General features: G+C 43.7%; 1 protein-coding gene across 6 annotated transcripts in view; it reads left to right on the top strand.

Annotated features, from left to right (window-relative positions):
• TNS3 (tensin 3) overlaps positions 1 to 18,908 on the top strand; it is a 235,740-nt gene that overhangs the window by 35,376 nt on the left and 181,456 nt on the right. For 3 of the 6 annotated variants that reach the window (XM_037386083.1, XM_037386080.1, XM_037386079.1), the window contains exon 2: positions 18,014 to 18,058. The exons of 1 other annotated variant lie outside the window; for it this stretch is intronic. In XM_037386083.1, the coding sequence (XP_037241980.1) occupies positions 18,014 to 18,058 (45 nt within the window). Of the gene's footprint in view, positions 1 to 2,166; positions 2,244 to 14,845; positions 15,056 to 18,013; positions 18,059 to 18,908 lie in introns of those variants that run through there. 2 more of the 6 variants (XM_037386087.1, XM_037386081.1) reach the window with 2 other exon arrangements.

Raw genomic sequence — 18,908 nt, 5'->3', positions numbered from 1 at the left:
AATAAATACTTCTTTCCGTTGGGTAGTGTCATTTATGTGTAAAAATATGTGTATCTGCGAGCTGGTATCTGCATATATAAAAAGTATTGCCAAAGTGCAAGCGTTTCAAAATCGTGTCAGAGTGCTAAATCACATGACCAGTTTTAAAAAATACAGTAATTTCTGCCCTTCTTCCCCTGGGGTTCAAGTTTTCAAACTTTTGCTTGAAAGCTGGAAGCTGATTGTAATTTTTTTTTTTTTGTTTTGTGGGTGACATTTTCAGGTAATCATGTGATCCACGAGATGGGACTTTTAAGAAAAACACCAAATGTCATGAGGCTTTGAAGGTGGTGATTGTGTACCCCTGTGCACTGCTGATTAAGAGCTTGATCCTTTTCCCAGAGTCTCTTGGCTTGATTTAGGGACATGTTAGGTATTGTTTAAATGTGAGCTGTACAATGGGGTCATGAGGATGGCATTGATCCAGCAGGAAGAGAAACTGTCTCAGGGAACAGTGAGATGTACATGTCTAAAAGGTTTGTAACACATGTTCCTCTTCTCTGCCTGGCACAAAGGGAGAGAAGAGATTTAAGATGTGATGATGAATAAAGGATTTTGATTATGTCTGGGTTCTAAATATGCTGGGGTCTTCCTAGCAATACAATGTAGTCTTGTCCAAGTGAGACACTAAGCATGTCTGGGACCTAGTTTGTCTTTTGCTCACTCAGTGTTTGTTATGTTGCTGTCTCTTAGTAAGTCATGTCTCTATTTGAATGGCATCGCCTTCCATATGTATAGTCACCGGCCTGCCTGTTCCAGTAATAGCAAGAATTGCAAAGAGCAGACCTTAGGTTTGAGCTCTGAAGCCCAGCTCTGGGTTCTCCAGAGATCTCTGTTTCTTGAGGGTCCTTTCTCCTCTGTGCAAAGGATTCACAAATATTAACCACTGTATTGCCTAAGGCAGGGGGAAATGCCTAGTGCTAGAATGGGCTGGCTGTAAATCTTGCCTTTAAGAGTAATAAGAGTAAGGTATCTATTCCTGCTTAGGATTCACTTCCATAGGCTTGTTTCCTCGATCAGGCTACAAAGAGGTCACGTCAGTGGACACCCCATTTACATGGGGCCTCTGTCAGAAGAGGGATGCTCAAATCCTTTCCTTTGTCTCTAGCAATATGCATCCACCTCTCAGGCGAGGCCCCAGCTATCAGCTGATAGTGTGATCTGGGTTAGGAATCTCAATCCTATTAATTAAATGCTGCTTTGCTTCAGTGAATATGTTTGGGTTTTGGTTTTGTTTTTTCTTTTTTTTTTTTAATGCAAGGGATAAGCCTCAGGTTTAATCTAAGTTTCAGGCTAACTTTGGGGATGAAATTCTTCATCACAGGACAGACACGAACTCTTACTTCTTGCAGCTGGGATGAGACCCCTGCTTCCCAAAGCAAAAAGGACAGGGCGGCCGTGGTTCCCTCCTGCCCTGCTCCTTGGCTGGCTTCTGTATCACGCGAGTGACCCCGTTCTGTGAGTGGCAGCAGCGGTGAGCCCGCAGGGAGAGGCCGGTGCCTGCTTTGTGGCTCCAGCAGCGCTCCCGGTGCCCGGTTCGCGGATCCCACATGTTCCCGGTGCCCGGTTCGTGGATCCCTCAGCGCTCCCGGTGCGGGGCTGCCCTTTCCTGAGCTACCCCAAGGGAGGCACCTCCCGGCGTGCCGGCAGCAGGAATGCCAGCGCGGTCGGGAACGGCACTTGCACGAACACGCGTGCACGGGGGATCCGCGGGCTCGGGGGATCGCCCCGCCACCGGGGGTGCGGCGCGGAGGGCCCGGGCCCGGGGCAGGCCCCGTCGCCCGGCAGCATGGCCGGCCGGCCCGCCGAGGAGAAGGGCTGCTGAGGCTCCGCGCCGCCGGGCACGGGCTGGGCGAAGCCTTGCGGGGCGGCGGAGCTCTCCTCGGGCCAGGGACCCCCGCCCGCCCGCCGAGTGGGGCCGGGCCTGCCCCGCGGCGCGACAGGTAGCGGGCCCGGCATGGCGGCCGCAGGGAGAGCCCGGCGCTGCCCCGCGCACCACCCCCCCTCCCCCCCGAGCCCCCGGGCCGGCGGCGCTGCGCTCGCCTCTTCCCCGCCTCCTCGCAGCCTCCGCCGCGGCGCGGGAGGTTTCTCCCCGGCGGGAGGGACTGTAGGAAATAAAGCCAAGTGTGCGCGGCGCTGGGGGAGGGCGATCGCTGCCGCCGCTCCCCGCCAAGCCGCCCTGCCCGCCGAGCCGGGGCAGCGAGGTAAGCCCGGCGGCACGGGGCTTTGTTCCCGGCGGGGCGGAGGAGGGAGACCAGCCGCGGGCGGGCCGCCGTGCCACGGGGGCTGAGGGGCCGCGCTCCGGGCCGCGGCAGGGCGGGGAGGGGCGCTGTGCGCGGCGGCGGGCCCGAGCCGCCCCCCGGGGCCTGGCCTGCCGGGGGCCGGCCGCGGTGGCCGGGGGGGGCCAGGATGGCGGCGGGCCGGGAGGGCGCTGCCGTACTGCTGCGGCCGGGCAGGGGCTCTGCGCCCCGCCGCTCCCGCCGCGCAAGGCGCAGGGCCGGCGCGGGCTGAGGCGGCGCTGTCGGGAGCACGCGCCGCTGTCCCGGTGCCCGCCGGGGGCTACAGCCGGTGCGGGCCGGGCCCGGGCCGCGGGGTCTCGCTGCTAGGCGGGGGGCAGGTGGTAACTGCTGCGCTCTCTGGGACCTGACGCTTCCCCCGCCCCCCCGATCCTTATTTTTACCTTTCTCCTCACTTTCTGACCCTCCCGCTCTTTTCTGATCCTCCCTCCCCCCCTTTTCTGGACGACACCCCCCCCCCCCCTCCTTTTACCCAATTCCCCCTTTTTTTTTTTACCCCCTTCCGCTCCTTTTTTTATTCTCCTTTTTTTTTTTTGCCTCCTTCTTTTCCCCTCGTCTTTCCCCCCTCCCCTTTTTCCCTCCCTTTTTTCCCTCCCCTTCCCCCCCCCCCCCTTTTTTTTTCTGCCCTCGCCTCTCCTTTTTTGGGGGGTTTCAAGAGTGCTGTTTACATGTTAAATACTATATTTTTTTTGTGTTGGGAAGCACCTGGTGGTAGTCATTACATTTGTAATAGCAGTGTTTACATTTTACTAGGTATGGAACAAAACAGTGGCGAGAGCCACAAGGGCTGTAGCTGTAGAAAGGAAGCTTTGGGTCTATGTTTTGAGATATTTGATAGGAAACTTCCGAACACTGCTCAACACCATGGCTGATCACAGGTGTCTTAAGCTGGCTAATTTTTAAAAGAAACTGCTACAGCTAGTTAGTCAGGTTTATTGTCTAGAAGGCCAAGTGGGGCTTTTGCTAAAACTAATGAAGTTCTTGATGACTTTGAAGCTGTGAAATGGAACCTCTGAAGTATTGGAAGCAGCGGGGTTCTTATCCTATATAGTCAAAAGGGGTTTTTTTTGGTTTGTTCTAAATAAGTTGATACTTTGACTGTTTATTGGGAAGCTTAATTAGTTGTTTAATTTGTTGGAAGTACAGGTGCTCATGAATCAGTGCTGCATTTCCCAGAGTTTTCCATGAGTTAAATGAAAACAATCCCATTTCATTTTAGCATAGATGTGTGTGTGCCACAGGGAACGATTATTTAGAGAAGGCAGCGGGCCTAGAGTGGTTTAATCAAGTGTTCCTTGCAATCTCTGATTTAATCCAAATTACCCTTTTGCAGTTCACACTTTGTTTTACTGAGCAGCTGTGGTATTTTGGGATATCGTTACCATTGGCATTACCTTCTTTGGTCTGCTCTTGTTTCCTGGTCATGCAGAAAATATTTATAGCTGGAACATAGGAAAAAAAAATAATAATCCCTATTGTGGGCTCTTTCTCTGGCTGTGCTGCTTGCAGTGGCATGTGAGTCCATCCCTCAGGTTTATCTCTCTCTTGACTGTCAGCTCTGTGGCTGGCAGAAGATGTGGCACCACTGAGATGGTGGTGGAGTGGTGCAGAAGTTTGGCAGACTACAGCAATTTCTTTTGTGTCTGACAAAACCGATGGAGAGTTTCTTCATCTCTCTTGTGTCCAACTTTCCTTCTCTGGAAATGACTACAACGACAGAGAACGAGGTGGTATTTTGGAGAGATCAGTGAGGGTTATTTGAGTAAAGCATTATTAGTGTAATTACCTGTGTGTCTGCTAAACATACTCTTTTAACAAAAACAGAGGTGGTAACCGAAACAGCAAGCAGTGCTAAAATTGCAGAACAGGTGTAATGAAGGAAAACCAAATGTGGTCAAACATTTACAATACAGGGAAATTAATGCAGAAGTCGCTAAGCATACTACAAGAATCATGATGGTTGGTTAGGCATTTAATTTTAGGGCTTAGAATCCTGTTTTATTCATAGTGAGAATTTCTAGTTGTGTTTTTCTGGCTGCCAGTTAAGAATCAAATTGTTAACTCATTTGCATGCTGGAACAATCTCTCCATCCTTACTGAGTACCTGTTGAGAATGTACAGTTCCTGATGTAGTAATGAGTGCTGAATGTGTCTTATCCATCAGCTTCATAAATCTTGTCAAAAGTGTACAGCTTTATTTATTTGGGTGGAGAAAAACCAGAGGTATTGACACAGCTTGTACATTAGCATTGGTCATTGTGTGAAAAATGCTATGTATGACTCTAGGTAACGGCTTTGCCACACTTTTGCCCTTTAAGTGCAAGCTAAAATATTGCACGGGTAGTCTGATTACTAATTCGGACCGCTGAGTCATTGAGTAAAGTTGGGAAGATCACAGTAGTGGAAGTGTTTATCCAGTCGTTAAGTAAGGTACTAGTTTACCTCACCTTGACAGTTTAAGAATGGAAATGTATTGCTGGAGTGAAATAACACAGTGGAGCAATTCCTGTTGTTTACTGCTCAGAAATGTCAGGCTTTTTCATCCCTACGGTGGATTGGTGGGCTCAGACTGACCAGCAGCACAGAAGTGAAGCCTAGAAAAGAGCCACCTTTGCAGGTCAAGTTAACTTGAGCTCCTCTGCCTGCCATACAGGGGGCTTGAATGCAGGGCTGAAGGTAACCAGAAGGTGCCAAATCAGAACCAGAGTCTCTGTATCAACTGCACACCTGAGCTGCTGCTGAAGAACCTTCTCATGCAAAATCCCTCTTGAGGGAGATGCCAGTCATGGAGGAGGATGTGTGTGATAGGAGAGATGGGGGGCAATTAGTGGTTCAGCCTTGTTTTTGGTTGGTGTGGGGTATTTTTTGGGGGAGGCTTCGGGTTATTTTGGGTTGTGGTTTGGTTTAGTTTTTGGGTTTGGTGTCTTCCCTCCCCCCACCCCCCTTCTCCAGGCCTTAGTATCTTTGTGGCTGGAAGGGGAGCGAGCCAGGTACAGCCTCTCTGAAAGTCACTTTGGTCCATGCTTGTTTCTTACACAGTGGTCTGTAACAGGGATTTGCATGTAAGTATTTGCAGGTGTTCAGCAGCAAATTATTTTCATGAGGGGTAGAGGATAAGGTAGGGGGAAGCAAGCATCCTGGAAATGTCAAAGCTATTAAGGTTTTGCCAGGCCAATGTCTCCAAAGTACAGCCTGCCATTTGATGATGAATGAAAACTGAGTTTCAGAAAACCAGCCTGGAAGCTGGTGTTTCACACCTGGGGAGAGAGCAGGCTGCTGCCCTGCTTCTTGGTGCACCCCTGGCCCTCTGACAGGAACCTACTTCGTTGTACTTGTTTTGGCTTTTAAAATTAATCCTTTAGCCCTGTGCTTGGAATGGCAGAATTAACATAATAAGCTACAGCTGATAAACGAGGGAGGGGGTTTTCTTACATTTAAACTATCTTTATGGCAGTGTGGGAGAGTCTGTGACGATAACGGTAACGTACGTTGTGCGTGTAAGCGCCCCCTCTCCCTTTCCCACCCCCCACTGGATTTGGTAGTCTCCTGTATTCATATATTTCACAGTATAACTGTGCTTTTAAAGTTGCTAATTTTTTTTTGTATAATTTAAGAATATAACTGGACTTGTACACTCAGGACTTATTAAAGTTCAGGAGGGGGGTATAGCTGTGCTGTGCTTGATATATTAAGGCAGAATTTCCATAGCCTGCAGGGTCTGTTGTAGTGATCTGCCAGTGATAGGAAATTAACACTGCCTTGCCTCACAGGGACTAAATGTTCATCTGTTTTGTTTTGGTTTTTTTTTTCTTTTCTTTTCTCCACTCCCCCCCCCCCCCCCCCCCCCCCCCTTGCCCACGCTACTATCTAATTACCCTGCGGGTACAGACCTGTGTGATAACAGAATTGAGATAATGAATTGCTTGAGGCATAAAGTGACAGATTGATTTGCAGTAATCTAGTGGACAGGTGTGTTGGTGCAGCCTGCTTCCAGTACATGCCACTGGGAAAGATCTGAGGAAATTCAGCAGCCTTGGAGACAGAGGAAGGGAAGATGCTGTTATGTCTTTGTAGTTCCTTAAGCTACATAGACACTCTCTTAGCTTTGGGGATGGCAGAAAGAGGATGTTAATCCATTTAGGAATGTACTTAATTGTGATTTTGGGGAATGAGAAAGAGAATGGTTGTGTTTGGAGAGCAGTCTATTAGGTTTACATGTTCTGGAGGCACTTCCAGAGCTTAGCTTTTTTGCTTAATCTTAAGGCTGATGTTGATTTACTGAAAGACAAAGGTGGTGGGGATATCTTTTAAGTCTTAACCACAGAAACGAATAAAAAAATGTGGAGTTGAGGTCATTTTCCCCTGCTTCCCACTGCTGTGTGCTTGTGGACAGAGTGAAAAAGTGAGTGATGATGACCTTAACCTGCAGACATATGTTTTTACTTCCAATTAAAATGCTGTATTTTTTTTTTCCTTGAAGGAGATAATTTTATTTGGGTAAACTGTAGAATCTTGCAGTGGAAGTGCATTTGTATTTCTTCCTGGTGTTGAAAAAAAATCAGTAGACCATATGTAAAACTTTCAGCATACCATCCTGCCCTCTTGTCCCTTGCCTACCATTTCTCATATTTTGGAGACATCAAAACCAATATGCTTTGTAAGCATATTCCCGCTGGTCAATAAAAGTGTATTTACAGCTGTTGTCTTAGTTGAAGTAAAATGGGTTGACTTCCATAGGTCTTTCTATACTAGCCACTTTTCTGCGCCAGTACTACCAAAACTTACTTGAGAGGGTAAGGTGAAAAAAGAAGCCACTAGTGTGTATTGTGATGAGGGCTATTTACATTTGCATAATATTGTCTTGTTGGCTATGAGGGTCTCTGCAAAAATACTTTCTCTAGCAGTGTTTCTTTGCACCAGTAAAACAATAAAGCACGTTGCACCTTCTGTCTTTCAGCATGAAAATACCTCAGACAAGAACTTCAGTTTTTGCAAGTCTTTTTGATTGCTAACTTAGGACACTTTTATGTCCTAATCACCCGTATTCATCCCAATTAATGTATTTTGAGGCTTTCCCCTCCCTGCCCCTCAGGTTTCTGTATCTCCGTTTTAGTAATTCAGCAGGTGGGTGCAGCTGAAAGTCGCCCAGGGGACACTTCCATCTGGCTTGCCACTTTTTCTCTGGAGGGGATGAGAAGGGCCAGACAGCTGTGTGCTACGTTCTGCACCTCCTTACAGCCTGCTGGTCAGTGTCAGGTTGCTGCTGTTGCTTCTTGTCCTTGCGGAGTGGCTGCCTCCTCTTCTTCCTGTCCTCTGGCCGCTGCAGTGTTGGTAGCTCAGTCCTCTGTGCTGGCTCGCGGTAAGTTCTCCTGATTCAGGACAGTGGCTGGGTTTGTAGTGGCCAGCAGAGATGACTTGTTGCTATTGGGCAGAAAAGTTGGTAGTTGGAGGAACTGAGGGCATCCCACTGGGAAGGAGGGAGGGGGGAAAGATTGGCTTTGGGATCTGAGACTAGACCATCGTAGTAAATAATCCAGTATTCACAGAGTCAGGAACAAGTCAGATGCTGTAGCACCGTTTGGGGGGCCCTCACCTGCAGTATGGAAACAAAGGAGAGCAGGGTCTTGAAGCTGAGCCTTCCACATCACAGGGGTGGGTCCTGGCTCAGAGGTCCTGTGGTCTTCCCTCTCCGTATGCTGTGTGTGCAGGCTCCCTGCTTCCGTGCTATAATGTGGAGTGGAACTGCTGTACTGGGAGAGACTTGAGAGGTGCCATAGCCAGCTGTGGCTCCAGTGTTCCTGGCTCTTGGATACCAACCACAAGCTAATGGATTATTCCATTAGAGGTTTCTTTTGGAGGTGGAGTGGCTTGTAATGCCTAGCTCTAGCAGGGCCAGGCTCTGTGCCATGTCGTGGATGTCCTTGTTTTCTGCCCTTCCTGGGGCTAGTGAAGAGGAAGATGTGATCTGTGTTCCACAGCCTTCTATGAGTTCTCCCCAAATTGTAAAGGATTTAGTCATGAAAACACAACTTGCATGCATCCAAGCTTTCATTTTGTCCGGCTTTAAGGATTAATAGGTGATAGCGGTTTGTTACAGGATGCAGCAGCTTGTTACAGGATGCTTTCCTAGCAATTGGTGTCCTGGAAATTCTAACTACGAGAGCAAAGAACATCTTTGTGGGTATTGTGTTCTTGTACATCTGGGACCATGTGATTTCCTGAACATATGTGTTAGGTTTTGTTTACCTGGTGTATCTGAGCCTTTCTGTAGTGTTTGCAATCCAAATGTAATTTCTTACGAATTGTTGACATTGTACTTCTGCCAGGTTATGGTAATTTACCTTTTTTAATTATATGTGTGAAGAAACTTTAGCTGCCTGGATTTCGGTAACAGCCTGTTCCCTTTGGTTTTGATGAAGGAGTTGTTATCTGATTTTTAGTTCATAAACACACAGCCTGTTGCTGTGGTCAAGAAGTGAGAGCCTGGAATCTGGCTAGGTCTATGGTTAAATTCATTGCTGCTGATTTTAGTATGTAATCACTTTAATTTGTGTTTGAAAAACTTGTGAAAACACTTCCTTATGAACACAAGATATCTCACTAATTAAAAATAAGCCTTTCCTGAGGTGTGCTATGTTTTTTGCAGTCATTCACTTATTATTGCAGTTACCAGCAACTCTCAGCCTTCACAATTATTTTCAGCTGAGATGGACTTGATTTGGAAGATGAGAATTCAAGCACAATTTATGACTTATTACTGCCGCTTCTGGGAAGCCTGGCATTTCCAGTGATGGTTTCAATAGATTAGGGTGTTTAAGATCAAAATCAGGGGGAGGATGTAGATTTTTAGTAGTAGACTGGATTTTAAGTAATAAATTTTTAGATTAGTAGGTTTCAGTCAAAACACTGAGACTGTTATTAGTCTTGTTAAAATTCCTCTCTGCTTTCTCCTGGTTCAAATACTGGATTTTCTTGAGCATTTTGTGTGTTTATAAGCATCTAAGAAACTGCTTTTGTATCTTAGCTGCTCTTGCTCTTTGATTATGGTTTGTTGAAAGCAAAATTGTATTTTTCAAATATCAGTAATACACCTGCTTTAGAAGTGCATCTTCAATCTGTAAGTAAAATGTGACAAGTAAATACTGGCAAGGCTCTTCCACTTTATAAGTTATGACTCTGGAAAGAAGTGACTGGCAATGATTTTATAGTCGTTTTCAAAAAGACTTCCATGTTTTCTGCTTTTTGTAACCTTGCAAGTGTTCCGGTTCAGCAGATAATGCAGCAGCGGCCTTGCTGTAGCCTGACTCCAGCTGTTCGGCGTTATCTGGAGAGCTTTTTATTTTCAGTATTTTTATGGATGCCAATATTCCTTTACTTGTCTTATTTCTTTCTGTTTTATATACCGTGGTTACTTGGAAGTATTTTGGAGCTATCCTGCCACTTCTTTGTCTGTCTGCTGTACAAAAGCATACTTGGGGTTGGACTAGATGGTCTCCAGAGGTCCCTTCCAGCCCTGACCATTCTGTGATTCTGTGTGTAGGCTTTAATCTTATGTTAAGAATTGTTTGTCTATATTAAATCATGTATGTGTTTCATGATGCTTGATGATAGGGCAGGGGAAGAAATAGGTTTAATTCTTGCTGGAAACAGCCTTCTTCCATAGAGTTCTTGCTGTTTGAGGCTCTAAAATTTTTGTGGTTTCAATCTAGTATTTTGCTTTTACTTCTGTGCTGCTTCGTGGGCTATGCTTCATTTGTGATTTTTTTAATTTATTTTTTTTTCTTGGTAAGTGCTGGACTTCTCTCCAAGTTGTGAAAGCACAGTGAGTTTATCGTTGGAACTGAAGTTTTGGGATTTGTAGTTCTTGCTAAAGATACTAATCTCTAGGGGAATTACGCCAGAAGCCAGCTAGAACTCCATCCCCCAGGAAGCACAAGGGCAGAATGCCAAAATATTTTGGCTTTTGTTCTGAGTATTCTTTTGTCAAATACCTGCTCACTGCTGTGTGAAGAGAAAATGGTAATTTTTAGAAATGCAGTTTTGAGTTTTTGTTTCTATGTAACTGAAATACTTTGACTGTTTCCTGTGTGTCTGTGTGTCGTTACTCTTAAGTTTTATTTTGAAATGCCGATGCTTGTTCTGTCCTGAAGAGGTAATAGCCATTCTTTTTGTACTTTAGGGGTATAAAGCGTGTCAGCAAGCTGACCTTTCCTGAAAAGGCACTAGGTTGTAAGGCACCCCAGCTTTGATTATGGCCTGCAGGAGACGGTGTGCTGCTCCAAGAAAGAAAATTTGGGAACTAATTGGAGAAAGAGTGGCTGTGTTCAATTGTGACATCTCAACTCTGCAAGTACAGAACAGTACTTCTGGGGAAAACCAGGACTGGAACTTGATTCATAGTCTAGTTTAAGATAACAGTATCAGCATAGTCAGTGTTCATGTGGTTAAAGAAATGTGTTGCCAGAAGGAACTGATAAATAATCAGAAGCATCTCTGAGAACTGTTTTTTAATGGCTTGTGCTCATTTGAGGAGGGGAAGGCACCTTGTCATCCCTAGTTTAACAATTAGTACTTTATATGAACACCCAGTTGAGCTGGCTAGTGCCTTATCTGTGTGCTTTTAAGTGAAAATGTGTTCTCTGCAGGTGTGAGATTTTTATGAAAACATAATTATTCTGCTTGATAGAAAACATGGTTATGCTGAGCTGATACGAAACAAGTAATGGCTTTTCTGCCTTTTAACAGATTTTTTTGATTGGGTTTTATTTTGTATTTAAAGAATGTGGTAACTAATTCTTGGAGCACAGGACTGAAATTCAAGCAAAGCAGACTTTACATATTTGTTCCCCATGTCACTGACTCATGCTGATATTGTCATCAGTAAGGTAGCTTGAAATGTAAAATGATATGCAGTGAGACAGTTTGATGCTGAGCCTCACTGGGATCCATTGTTTGCCATTGAGGAGGCGATAATTGTTCCCACCTCTTGCAAAACAACCTCAGGTTCTCAGGTGCCCCCTGCACAGCAATGCCTGTTGTTGCTCCAGTGCGGGTGCTGTTGCAGTGGACTGCGTGGGGAGCTGGGCAGTGCAGCTGGCAGGGGTGGGCAAGCTCTTCACAGGCAGCAAGCCCTCGTACTGCCTTTAAAGCTTGGGGTTTAGGAAGAAATGAGAGCTTTGGAGGGCCTTGTAGCTCTTGAGAATCAGACCCTTGCCAGTGAGAAAATAATTTTCTCTTTCTCTGTGGTCCTTCTGAGCTTTGAGTCGTATTCCTTTGCTTTCAGCTTTTATTCAGAGTATCGTGCATGTCTTTCCTTTCCTGGGCATCCTAGAACAATTTCTTTTGCCTTTGAGTCTTTCAAGGAAATGAATGCTTCTACAGGTTTGCTTGTAGAGGGAACATTGCCTGTATTAACGTTTTTGGGTGGTTCGGTTCTCTTGCTTAGGCTTACCCATGCAGGTGCTGTTACAGTTATCTGTAGTTGTTCCCTAATGATTAAGTGCTCTGAAGACCTGTAGAGCTGAAAGGGAAAAACACTTCAAAAATAGAGTAGGAGTGTTCAAGCACCGCAGAATTTCTCACTTTGTTGTACTTGAAGTGGTGAGGGAAATGAAGCATGTGTGTAGAGCAAGTCAAGGTTTTCCTATGAGTCATTAACTATCTTTTGACAGCTCTCAGAAGAGTAGTGAGCTTGCCTCGTTTATTTCTTAATGACACCAGATTGGGCAGCACTTTTTATATGTTTACCATGGCCATGAAATCTGCTGTATGTGCTAATAGATTTGGGAATTTCAGCTAACTCTGACTTTATTTCAGAACTGAAGTTCTCCCGCATGTCTTAAAAGAAAAGTGTACATGAAGGTTGAGCACAACTTAAGTGCGATATGACTGATATAATGAAGTATTTCAGATGTAGGTGAATCCATTAGTTAATGAAGAAATCGAATGATTGGGAAAAGCATGAATTCAACTGATGTTCTTATGTTACAAGAATACAAGCTGAGGATTTTGCAGATTTAGGCATGTTGCCTAGAGGCACAGAGTTTCCTAGAGTATCGTAATGATTGCTGAGCCACGTTCAACAAAAAAAACTGTATTCAAGAGAGAGGTGGTCAGTGGGAAAGCAGAAGAAAAATTAAAATAATCCTGCTGAAAGGCAGTATGAAAAGGCCTAGAGAAGACAGGAGAGAGCATTTCTGGGTTGGTATTTTCAACCTGCATATGTTTGAATGTAGAGTTCCTGTAAAATGCAGCGGTTGATCACTTTGGGGCCACAGAGTCTACTACATGTGACATGCCTTTGTGTTGTTGATGGAGATTAAGAATTGGAAGACTTGAGTTATGTGCCATTTAACCCAGACTGTTCTGTACTTCAGGAGTAAAAAGAGTGTTTCTTGGTTGTGTTTTGGCTCTTCTGGTTGTCTCTCGCTAGAAATCAAGCTTTAGTTTTTAGGGTGATGTATGTGCAATGAATAAAAGGGGAGAGGGGCAATGACAGATGAACTTCACACATACAGACTTAAGCAGGATACTCTGAAGAATAACACATTATTTGGCTGTACAGTCTATACTTCACCTCTTGGTATAGATGCCTTTTGTATTTCTCTTCATTATTTGTAGTTGAATAATTTTTTTTTAAGGTGTGCTTTATTCTATTAGTTACCCATGTTGTCACAACAAGATTACTGACTAATGATGAGTAGTTATATACAAATTTGTTACCTAACCAAATGACTTTCTAAAGGGGAAAGAGAAAGATAATAGCTCACCAAAAAAACTCCCAAGACCCCAAAACACCAAATGAACAAAACCCCTAGACCTTTTCTTCTATTAATTCTGGTGTTCATATACACAACAGTGCTTCCAAATATGTGCCATAGTTTTAGAAACCAGTCCTCTGAGTACCTCCTTTATTGCTATCTTTCTTTTATAAGTGTAGCGAAACTGGATTACTGCTGACATTTCAAGTATGTTCATGCACAACTATATTTGCCTTCCTTTCCTTATGTTGTATTATACGTTACTGTGGCATCTGGACAGTTTATGTTCCTTCTCAAAGTTACTTAGCCGTGTGCCATCCCAGCCTTATAAAAACTGGTATCTCCCTTTTAGAGATGGTGCTTAGCTGCATGGAAAACTGAAGCCATTTGCCCACGTTTCCCCAGAGCTCTGTGGGTGAGACAGGGAGCTTTTGTCATCACCAAGATCCAAATGGCGGGATGGTAGCTGGAATGGTTTGTGTCTTAGCTCCATTTTATCTAATTTTGTGTATAGCCTCTGCACAAAGGTGTCAGTGGCAAACTTGTGAGCAGTAATGAAATGAGAGGACTTCAAAGCGCAAGGATGGATTTAGCAGGTGGGATTTGGAAGTAAAGCCCCTGTTCCCAGTCCATCACTTCCTATTAACGCTGCCTGGTACAACTTGTGGTGTTTCATGAGTTGTTGCAGCAACTGATGGTGCTTGTTGGTGAGCCACATCATTCTGTATGTGGTAACGTGGGTGATAGCAGGATAGATTTGCTTGTGAACTCCCAGCAGCATTGCCTCCTTACTCTGGCCAGTGTTCAGATGTGGTGAGAACTGGCTCTATTAATGTTACTGCTGTAGCTTTTACCAGCCCCATCAGCTGCTAGGTTTCCTGTTTCTAACACTTTTTGCAAAAAATGGGAATTTTGCTGCTTCTGTAGGAACAAAACTGGGCCTTTTATACTAACACTGAGCTTCTTCAGGCTTTCATGGGAAGAATGTAGCTTTTTTTATCCATAGTTTAACAGAAAAAGGATATTCCCCCCCCCTCAACCCCCCAGGCCCTTTCCAAATCATGATAGTTTTCAGCTTGCCTAAGTGAAAGATGTAGATGAGTTTGACATCCCAGATAACCTTTTGATATCTAAGGTATTGTGTAAAATACAGTTGAGCGGTGGCAGACTAAATGTGAATAATATCCTGAACACAGTGGAAGAACTACCTGTCATAATGCATATATTTGCTTTTCCTAATATCTTTAGCTTCTCACGTTCACTTTTTCCTGTTTACAAAGCAAATTTGCTTCAAAGAATCTGTATTACAGATAATTAATATTACTTTTGCTCTTTTTAGCGTTGGGAAAGGACAGTCCTATCCCTGTGTGGTGCAGGTGCCATTTCCAACCTGGACCTGTAGGGAATCTTTCTGATGAAGCATAGTATCACATTTGATAGACAATGGGGATAGAATTGTCTCTCAGCTAATGCATGTGCATGTCTGGGTATTGAGGGGGAAGAACAGTCTTTCAAAGAGACAAGGAGGGTGTGTGTATTACGGGGAGTATCATATTAATCTAAAAGAGATTGCATTCTTTGAGCTTGACTTTTTACTCTGGGAGGGACTGGGGGGACGTAGTGTGTGTGTGTGTGTTGGGGCTTGGGGGGCGGGGGGGAAGGTGGTGAACATTCCTGGAGGGGATTAATTTTGAGGTGACTCAAACAGACACTTTGATCCTTTCCATCTGCAGGTTGGCTTGTTTTAGCTTGTTAATATATGGATAGCAAATTCCCTCCTTCCTTTTATGTTTGGAAAATTGCTCATAGCCCACACATGGCTCTGTAATTGGGGAGAGATTGTTCATTCTTGCCTGCAGGAAGACATTTCTCTGTCTGCTGAGCTGGAGTTCCAGACTAGATAGAGGGAATGCAAGAAAAATGTAGATGGGAAGCAGGGCTACGCGACTCCTATTTAAGGTATGAGTCTTGAAGAATTCACTGCTAATCCATCTGTGTTTGCCTCCAGAACACCACATCTTCTGCAGGATGAGGGAAGTAAAATTGCTCAGTAGCGCTGTCAGCCTCTTCTGTGCCTCAGGGTATAACAGGGTGGTTGTCTGTAGGATGTGGACTGTATAGAAGCCTCAGTGAGTTTAGGAAACTTTTCTTCATCGATAATCCACAATAGTTAAACACGGTCACAATATCATCAGGTTTTCTTGTTTATTACAACTTCAGATATCTTAAATACCAGTAGGAACAATTGCATAAATTTGTGACCTGAAAGCAGGCAAGGGTTTGGCAATATCAAATATTATGCTGTTTCTTAATCAGACTTCTTTAAAGATTGTTAAACTTGTGTTCTGTTGAACTCTTATTGCCCTGCCTTCTCTCAAGTTGCTCTTTTAATTCAAGATTTTCCAAAAGTATCAGGATTTTCTTCCCAATGGATTTTCTCAGAATTCTGCCTGGGTGCTTATCCTGCAGGTAAAGTAGCACTGGTCAGGTTACAGAGAGATTTGATCTCCTACCTCTTCCCCCACCCCAGAAGACACTTTGGAAAGGTTTGAGTATGTGCAAGTGTTGTTTGGAATTTTTCATCTCTGTGAGGGTATATCATGCCACAAGTGAAGCTTTTATTTTTTTTTAAAGATAGAAAATAGCAGCACGTAACAGACAGAGTCCTGGCATTAGTTTATAGTATTTATTTAGTGGCATTTTCTCCTGTGTTGCTTATACATACATTTAAAGATTTTTAGGGGCTTGCTTTGGCTTGGAGTGTTGCAGTTCTGTCTGATTATTTTAATGTCTCACAGAATTTTGTTCATGTGTGATTGACCAAGGGGTCTGGCCACATTCCAGGATGAATAATTGCAGTCATTCCTCGGTTTTGATTACATGCAACACTATTCCCTTATCTCTCTGCTTTTGTAGTTGGTGGCTCACTCTGGCTGCTTTGGGGTCCTTATGAAAGAGTACAAGGGCTCTTCTCACCTACCTCACAGAAGCCTTTTTCAAAGCAACTCTGAGGGTGATTTAATCCCCCTAAAGTCAGGGTGACTTTTAGTGACCTGCTGGTGGCTGGGCCTGTGCTGGCAGGAGTTTGTGTAATTGAGGCTAAATTTGAGTAAACCAAGTAAAGCATGTTTGGTGTGTTGTTTTTTTTAAATGTCTGAGAGGTCTTGCATTTGACCTTCATAGGTGATACGGTAGTGTTAAAAAAAAAATAATCCACAAATCCCACTGTTTTACAGGAGTATTAAGTGGTTCCTAATGATTGAATTGCTTTCTTAACAAATGGCTCTTGAATAAAGGAAGCTGATGACTAAAGCAAGTTCAGTGAGTGGAAGAAAAGAAAATTAACTATGTAATAGCTGCAAAAATGACTTTGAGAACTGTGTTAGATTTTGGGACTTAGTAGTTGAGGATCTTTGGAGATCCTTGAAGGATGATTGCATGTTGCTGTTTCTGTGGAAGTATTTGCTTCTAGATTTAGATAGATCAGTCAACAGTGAAGTCATAGCATAGGTCATGATGTAAGTAAGCACTGCTGTAAGTTTTAAGCTTCACAAGCTCGTGTTGACTGTAATGCTTGAAGTCATGGCTGCTTAAATAATGGCATGAGTTGGACACCTCTAAGTGTGAGAGTAAATTCCAGGTGGTCTGATTCTGCAAGAATTTTTCACTTATGTGAACTTGCAGAATCGCCTTTCCTGGGGTCTCTGGAACACAGAGTTGCACAAATCAAATCTTAATCTTGGTTCAGGGAGCCTTATGTTTGGGGAATACCTCACATAAACCAAGAAGTCTGTAAGCAGTCCTCACCTTGTCATGGAGGATGCCTCTGTGACTACATTCAGTTACAGAGAGACAGTTAAAAACACAGCCATCCTCCAAAGAGGCAGAGTAACAAAAATGTCTTAAATTTTCTGCAAAATGTCATATGACAAGACATTTTATTTAGTCTGAAGGCATCTGTCTGCACATGCAAGCAGTGAGAACAAAAAGGGCATCTGTGTGTTGTTGTACGTGTATTACACAATTAATATCTTGTGTATATGCGCATGTTTTGCATGGAAAAGATTCATTTGTTGTGCTTTAGTGTATAGACTACAGTAGTTCAGGTTACTAAAACCTAGAGTTTGGTTTGGCTTAACTTTAAAGGATTTTATTCACTTGTTCTAAGAAAAAAAAATACTAAGCTCTACCCTTTATTTACTTGCAAAATGATATTTCTTTGTCTAAAAAGATCTGCACTGGTATTGATGTCTTACTACCTGTTCTGTCAGCAGTAAATTTTGATTTCCACTGTTAAAGTCCCTACCATGTGTAAACACTATGTGCTGGTGGCTGTGTGGGGATGGGTTGGACTCTCATGGGCACATGCTGAACTGTGGCCTGTTGGGTTGCTCAAGGTGGTGAAAGAATAAATGAACCATTTCTAGAAAGTGAAAAGATGGAAAATTAATTGCAGCAAGGGGAAGATGACAACTACAGTCGGTATAGTAATAAGCTGTGAATTGAATATAACCTGAACTGAAAATTGGTTTGAACACTTGTTTGCTTTCCTTTATGCCTCGCCCCTCTCCCCCAGTTAAGCTCAATGCAGAGCTAGACTGGAAGAGATTCAGTCCCAGTGGGATCTGAAGCAGGACTGAAATGAAATGTTGTCTTGATCCTCTGGTAATAATATTGGGAAGATTTTTCAGATGCTTTGGGAAAAAAGTTTATTGCTTATTTAACCATTGTTTGATGTACAGAGGAGAAATGGGTATACTTATAGCACACCCATGTGGCCACATAGGGGTTAAATGCTATTTAAAAATTGTTTTAATGGGGGAGGAAAAGGTTTCTAATTGTAGTGAAGTATTTTTGGAATTTGCCCTGTCAGTTAGTAATATTTCACTAATTAAAGCAACCCTTTGTTTAAACCAGGCTGACAACAGTTCGTCTGGAGAGTTGGCTGGTGGACAAACCAAGGTATGTTCATTCCTCAGCAATTCAACCCATTTTATATGCTGATGTTTCTGAAATAATGATTTTAACTTGGAAGAAGATAATCACATCTGTGAATTCCTTGTGGTTTCTCTGCTGCTGAGGGTTGCAGCCTGTAAACAATTTTATTGCCTTAAAGCCTTGTGTGTAATGAAAATTAACAAATAAAACAAGCATACAGACACTAGGCTTTTTATGGCTGGAGGCATCAGGTTTGTTTGAATGGCAAAATTAAGGGATTATAAATTTTTGCTGAAAGAATGTTAGCAAGAGGCAGTTCTCTCTTTCTCTTGTTCCCTTTCTCGTGTGTACTCTCTTGCCTGGGAGAACGGTGTTATGTTCTGACTGTGGTTTGATCAGTAAGGTTTTATGTGTTTGTGGGAAAACAGGTTCTCATTTGGAAATTATACATTTGCTGTAAAGGAGAGAGAAAGGGCTACACTGATATATACTGTCAGGTTGAACAACAAAAGCAGACTGAAAATTGTACAGATTTTCCTGCCCTGAACTGCACTATATGGAGAAAATCATACAATATTAAAAAGCCACCATACAATTCTTGAATCACTAACTGGATGCTTGCACGTTGTATTTGCCTGGTGCTGTGGTATCACTGTTTACTCTCCTAGTTGCTTGGTTTTGCCAAATGACTTGCTGCTTGTAAAGAAGCCTGCTTTGCCAGCTCAGAGATCCTGAAAGAGTAAAAAACTGACCGTCCAGGCGTTTTGAGTGAAATCTGCTGAGTGGTGAATACCTACTGACTAATATTTTTGGTTAGACTGAGACTTGGTAGCTTTCTTCTGAAAGATTATCCCTTCTGCATTAATAAACATTC

Source organism: Falco rusticolus, chromosome 4 (assembly GCF_015220075.1).
Source record: "Falco rusticolus isolate bFalRus1 chromosome 4, bFalRus1.pri, whole genome shotgun sequence".
NCBI lineage: Eukaryota > Metazoa > Chordata > Aves > Falconiformes > Falconidae > Falco > Falco rusticolus.
The sequence above is the reverse complement of the archived record's forward strand: the minus strand, read 5'-3'. Positions and strand labels throughout refer to the sequence as shown.